The sequence below is a fragment of the Gastrolobium bilobum genome, unplaced genomic scaffold (assembly GCF_033153095.1).
Source record: "Gastrolobium bilobum isolate Gb01-03AN ecotype WA unplaced genomic scaffold, APGP_CSIRO_Gbil_v1 utg66970, whole genome shotgun sequence".
Lineage (NCBI taxonomy): Eukaryota > Viridiplantae > Streptophyta > Magnoliopsida > Fabales > Fabaceae > Gastrolobium > Gastrolobium bilobum.
In genome coordinates, this window is record NW_026898529.1 from 72767 (window position 1) to 79907 (window position 7141).

At 34.6% G+C, this 7141-nt stretch overlaps 1 protein-coding gene across 1 annotated transcript; it reads left to right on the plus strand.

Annotated features, from left to right (window-relative positions):
* The first annotated feature begins 2119 nt into the window (after positions 1 to 2119).
* LOC133317173 (ninja-family protein AFP3-like) lies at positions 2120 to 6767 on the plus strand. The gene is made up of 2 exons (XM_061519006.1): positions 2120 to 2267; positions 6337 to 6767. The coding sequence occupies exons 1-2, from the start codon at positions 2123 to 2125 to the stop codon at positions 6765 to 6767; spliced, it is 576 nt and encodes a 191-aa protein (XP_061374990.1). The 5' UTR covers positions 2120 to 2122.
* Positions 6768 to 7141: the final 374 nt, after the last annotated feature.

A 7141-nucleotide genomic window follows, 5' to 3' on the forward strand; every position in this document is an offset into this window, starting at 1 on the left:
AGAGTTTTTCTCTCATGCACTCACAAATCAAGGGTGGAAACCACTTTTTTTTTCTTCTCTAAATTGTTAGTGCACGAGAGAATAATTCTCTCATATCACGTGAGAATAATATTTCTCCAAAACTTAAGAGGATTTGATTTATGAAATTCTAACTTTGACTTGACCAACTTACCCCCAACATGCCTTGACAATTACACGCATGGCTCTGAGTATCCGAGGAGGTCCTGCCACATGCAGAGGTGCAGAGAGATCAAGGATAAGTGTAACCGTAGGTGATGTGAAAACGATGCACGGACACGGATACGGACACGGGACACGGGACACGACACGACACGACACGCCGACACGTTAATTTTAAAAAATGTCATATTTGGACACGTTGGGACACGTTTTGATATTAAATAAAATTTTTAATATATATAATTTAATTTAATTTAATACATATAAAAATCCATAATAAGTCATATAATCAATCAAATATTTAAATTTCATAACATAAATATTAAAAAAAAAATAGAACATCAAACCTTCAGATTGTTAAAGGGGAAGGAATCAATCATGCAGTTGAAGGTGTCTTAATTCCTAGTCTCATAGACACGCACAGATGACAACTCTATCTCACTCTTAACTTTTTTTCTCTCTCTTTTTCCTTTGTTCCTTTTCCCCATGTTTTCTTGGAAAAGAAAAACAAGGTCTGGCTTTTTTGCAGGTGCCTAATAACCCAACTTTTTCCTCCTTTTACTCATCAAACCATCTCCCTCATTTTCTACTCTCTTTTAATATCAAGATACAAAACAAAACACACACGCATAATCACTGTATCAAAACACATGCTTCAAAAACTCCTTTCTCGGAAGAACAATTTTTTTTATATTTATATAGCCTTTGGATTCTTCAAAATTTTTTAAACAAATTATGCTGCCAATAGTCTCAAAAGAAGCCTTCATACGTTGCACTGTATATTAGATCTTTTTATGTTGATGTTCCTCAAGTTTTTTAATTAGATCCTTCCTTATAGATCATTGAAAGAAAAATTCCAGAGAATGGACAGAGACGCGACCAACGACCGGAAATGTAGCCGGCGACCGACGGCGAGAGGAAGAAGACGAGGACCATTTCAGCGCGAGAGGCCACTTCCACCGTTCCAGACTTTTTCATTTTTATTAAATATTTTTTATTTTTTTATTTTATTTTTATTTTTTTTATAAAAAAATGCAAAACGTGTCCCAAAACGTGTCCACATACGTTGACCGCGTGTCCGAACGTGTCCGTGTCCAACACGTGTCGGACACGCATTTTTTCTTCAAAATTCTCGTGTCCATGTTTCACATATGTGAACCACTCTCTATTAATTACCACGTGGAAAATTTTCAAATGCCTTGTCATAATTCATGAACAACCCAACACTGAAGTGAATCACCCTCTTCTTGTTTCTAATTATTTTTTTGTTTTATTCACTTTCATTACATCACCTTCACAAATCACAACGTTGTAAGCCACCTGTAATACATATGTCCTTTTTTTTTTTCACAATTCCCACTTTGGAACGTGACTTTTGGTTCACCAAATTTGAACCTACATTCACATTCTAGATCTCTTAACTTTTTGATTTGCTTTTTCTTTTTTAAGATCAGATTAGTATTTTAAATAATTTTATTTTTTATATATATAAAAATATATAAATTTTTATATAAATTTGTTTATATGGCACTTTCACTATTCATTTATGATAGCCATCCACATTGTAATTTTGTGCCTACACCCCCTCCACCCTCTCCCTCTTCAGAGAAACCTTCAAGGGAGTTGTTCTGTTGAAGGGTTTCAATGGAGGTAAAAAAAAATGTTGATCAAGTTGAATTCTTTTCATCATGCAACAAGCTAAAACTACTGAGTTTTCTTGCAGAGGATTTTGGCTGATAAACAGTGCAACTACAGCACCAAATTACCAACAAAGTGCAACAAAATAGACCTTACTCTGAAGCTTTCTCCTTGTGGTGAAAATGCAGAAGAAAGGAGGTTGACAAGGTCATCATCATTGGTGGAAAATGGGAGCCTGTGGGGTCCATTTGTGCCATCTTTGGATAGATCTTGGTCCCTGCCAGCAGAGGCTGAGAAGGGTCTTATGAAGTTTGCAGAGAGTGTGGCTGGCAAGTGTCCTTTGGTGTCAACTCAAATGCTTGCTTTGATGGCTGCTTCTGCTGTGAAGACGCCAGCACTTGCTTGTGCAAATGATAAACTCAAGGCACATGGGGATTCACAGCTTGAGGGTAACATGTTTTTCTCATTTATGTCTTGTTCCTTTGGTTGTTATATACTTGGTTGAATGTGACATAAGTTCCTTTGGGTGATAAGTATTCTTATGTCTCATTTGCATCATTAACTTGTAATACTTCTGATTATTGTTTTAGAGTGTTAGAAAAATAATAACATATTTGATTGATTTGCAGCTAAATGATTAAAAAAATAAGATGAAACCTTTTTCGTAGTTTTGGAGACTATCCTCCCAACAGTAAAAGCACTTTTACTTGTATACTTTTGAGGAGCCTTTTCCTCCACCAGCTTCTTTGTTCCTTTTTCTTTCCTTTAATTGATTTTTAAATTATTTACATCATTTAAGTTTTTATGCTATTGTTTGATTCCTCGCGTTACAATGTGTTAGAGATATATAAAATCATTAATGTAGGCTTACTTACCATCTTAAACTTTTGAGTTGAATTGGTTCTTTACATGGTATCAGAGCCTTGGTGTCACGGGTTCGATCCTCACCGCCCTCTACTTTCTCTTGTGAAATTTCTTAGCATAGGTAGGCTGAGCCTAATGCATTATCCACTCGTCAAGCCCAATGGAGTCTCGTGGGAGGGTGTGTGTTAGAAATATATAAAACCATTAATGTAGCCTCATCCACCAACTTAAGCTTTTGGGTTGAATTGATTCTTTATACAATAAATGGTGTGTAAGCTAAATTTTAAAGCCAATGAAGTAAACCAAGTTTCTCCTTGTTAGGAAAGCAAATGATATCTTAATCAGATAACTTAAGAGATACTGAAATTTCTAAATTATAGGCCTAGAGGGCAGAACTCTCTGTATATAAATATGATTTGGAGGAACTATTTTTTAGTACATGTGAAACTTTTGTTTAGTAGTAATGAAAAGAGAGAAACTGACCAAAATAGAGGTTTCCTTGTAAAAAAGTTCCAATGTAGCTACTTAGCAAATGAATAAAGATTGTGCATTTTATGCATGTTAACCATGTTGTCTGATGATGTTCTTCATTGCTTCCATATGTTTCACGCAGTCCTTGGTAATCAAATGTTACCACTACAAATGATCTTGAGCTACTATATGACATAATTTTTCTTAACTCTTCCTTTGTTAAACCTTCATTATATCACTCTTTCCTTCTCAGTTGTCCTCACAAATAAAGGCTCATTGAATTAATTTTGGATGTACAGCATCTTTAGATTTCTAGGGGTCATTAAAATTTCAAACAATGAGTCGGGAGGAAGCTATATTTCATTTGCTTAGAGTGTTACAACACTTCATCTTTACAAATACTTGCACTATACAAGATGGCCTGTCCTTTCCTGGGTGGCAGAAAAACCACAAATTGCTGAGTTTAATTACTGAAATAAGTCATGGTTTCGCCCAAAGAAAGAAAAAGAGAAGGAAAAAATGAAATCCAAATAAGCAAAATCAGCATAAATATCTAATGAGTCATCATGTACTATCAATTGAAAATGCCTACTATGATTTCTTCACTGGTTGGTTACATTCATACTCCTAATACTCATGTCATGTTGCTGAATATGTGAGTGGATCCTCTCGTGTTATTTAAATTAACCATGTCATGTGAGAGGATCCTAATCATTCATGCTCAAACTAATGTTGATGATTTTGTCACTTTCTATTCTAATATTTTTTCTCTCTCATCTCTCATCACCGTTAATTTGTGTTACAGCTCTGGATTTGAAAAATGGAAATTGAATGAGGAGTAGATTGAAGATGGAAAGGGGAAACTTTATTGATTAAGGAAAAAGAAACACGAGTTCACACTGAGAACTACTCAGTAATTAACTAATTCAGCCAAAAAGTACCTAACAATGGGAACTATGCCCCTTTTATACACATTCTGTGATTTCCTCCTATACATTTAACTGTCTAACTTCCTAACAGGGTGTTACTAACTACCCGTAGCTGTAATTAAAGCTCTCAACATAACAAATAGTCCACAACTACTAGTTGACAAACTGGCAGGTGTCTGAGGTATAACATGAGTCGTAACAATTTTATGATTATCTCACATGACATGGTCATGTTAAATAACACATGAGAGTATTCATTTCTGCTGTATATTGATCTAAAGGCAGTAATAACCTTGAATAAGTTATGTATGTACTTACAAATATACTTAGGTGCTAGAAGACATTGTTAGGAGAATTTAATAATAAATGCCTACATAGTCACCCTGAATGAGTTATGTGGTAAACTTGTAATAAAGATTTACAAGAACACTTAGGGCTCGTTTGGTGGACAAGATAGGATAATGGTAGGATATGATATGGGGCTGATAAGGGTAGGATATGATATGGGGTTGATAAGCCTATATCATATCATGTGTTTGATGAGCATCTAATTAGCAATCTGATAAGATTATGTAGAAAGAAAAAGGAGAAAGAAAAAACAAAATATAATACAATAAATACAAATATATTTGGTAGCGTGAGGATATATTGGGTAGCGTGGGGATATATTGGGTATCTAACATTGGTATCCTATCCTATTGAATCTTAACCCAGCTCCCCCCATAAGATAAGAAATCATGTATTGGATAGGATAAGATGAGACAATAGGATAAGCTAATCATATCCTATTGATCCACCAAACAAGAGATAAAAATAAGATATGATAAGTTATCCTATCTTATCTTCCTTATCAGGTGTTCCAAACAGGCCCTTATGGTTTACTGAAAACAAATGCATTTAGTTTTTCTTAACATGTGCCCATGGGGAAAAAGTTAACAATAGCCTTTTAAAAATTCCGTTTTATGCCATTCCATAATTCAATTTTGTTCTTCTTGCATAGTTATGTTTTAACTCTGTAAATTTTCTCCCTCAATGTGAGTGTGTTCCTTATATACATGTGCAATGATATGATATCACAACTGAGTTTATCTTGTATGAAGGAATGGCTTTGTTATTCTTCGTATGATTAATCTTCATTAAGTCAGCCATTTATCTTCATTGCTGGAGAGTGGTTGTTGCGGTGTACCAACATTTGTATACCAGAAAGAAATAATTTATGCATCATAGATATGTCAGGACATAATGTCGCATCATAATCCAGATCCTGAAGTTCATTTACATATAGAAATTGGTTTGGTGGTGTATGATTCGTTTTGACTAAACTTTCGTTTATATTGGTTTACTTAATTTCTAAATTAATTTCAAGTATTAAGATCATTTATTCATGATTTCATGTCCTCCGAAACATGGTTCATTTACTTTCCCACTACATTGTAATAAATTATTGTAGATGCTGCAAGCGCGCAGCCAGGCATATACCCCAGCACTGGTACACCTTTCTTTTAATTGTTTAATCTATAATGATCAGAAACAGGACTTGACATTTGTGATAGTAAAGCAGGAATCACCATTTTCTCTGATAGTTTTATCTATCTAAGATATTTGCTTTTATTTTTAAAGATTCATAATTTGGGAGTGGGCTTTTTGTTCTATTCATGATTTCTTCATTATAGCTTTTCGGGTGATTTTTAGATACATGCACAAGGTGTGTTAGAGCTACGTCTTCTTGGCTTCTTAATGTAACAGGATGTCCCACCTTTCTTTTCCTAGTTACCTTAAAAGAATTTTTTTTTTCTCTACTGGTTCGTCAGAAACCCAACTAGTTTGGTTCGAACATTATCAGACTCCTATCGGAGGCTTTCCCAACACTATTTTCTTCTTTCTTTGGAATTCGAACTAGAGACCTTTTGTTAAGACGATCTTTTTTAACTCATGAACAACTTATGGTTTGATTTCAAGTAAATACATGAATAGAAATTGACTTTCTCATCTAGCAGTGATGCTGAGATATACCTCTGTCTCATTTTCTCTTTTGATTGTTTTGTTCTACCTCAGTAATCATCTGCAATAACACATACGAAGCAGAACATTAATTGAAGCAGTAAGTGTTTTGTGTAACAATAAATTCTCTGCGTGGCTATAAGTATGTTCTTAGTTTCCTTGCTAAATACTCCTATTACTGCTAGTAATATTTTTTCATATGATCTTGCTCATCTGAATCTGAAACTTTCTTGCATGCTTTCCATACCAAAAGAAACATTCACAGGTGGCTCATACAACATTCCATATATGGTTCCAAGATGTTTGGCTGAAGGAGGAGTTGGTTCAAACATGCAAACATCAACCATGGAGGAAAATGATTCCATGGTTTCACGGAAAACAATGGCCAAAGATATTCAACATGAGAATCCACCAAAGAAGCTTAAGCTTGGAAACTACTGCAGTCTTAAGGGTGATGTAATGGAGATCCTGAGACAGATGCTAAGTGTGAGTACTACTGGAGATGGCCCCAATGGGAAGAGAATAGAAGGATTTTTGTATAAGTATAGGTCAGGTCAAGTGTGTATTGTATGTGTTTGCCATGGTAGCTTCCTCACTCCTGCAGAGTTTGTGATGCATGCTGGGGGCAAGGAAGTGGTGAATCCCATGAAGCATATCACTGTTTATTCTAATAACTCATTTTAGAGATCAAATAGAAATGGCTTGTATGATTCATCCATCTTAGAATGTAGGGGAAAGTGGAAACAATGAAACTATCTTTCATTAGTTTAGTTTCCATAATTATCTTGTCCATTGTTCAAGTGATGTGTGTAAAAGGAGATTTTCATCAAAGGTTGTAATTCCTTTTTGTCCCGCACTTGTTAGTCGGATTTAACTGGGAAGTGGTTTTTGGTTGGTTGTATTTCCTTTTTGTGAACCTTTGTATTACAAAGGTAAAAAAAAGAAGATAATTATATGGTTTAGGTCAACTTTTTTTTCCCCTTAACTTATTTTAAGTGATTTTAATTAATTGGAATAAATCGATTTCAACTTAAAGAATGGGATGTTAGCACAATTAT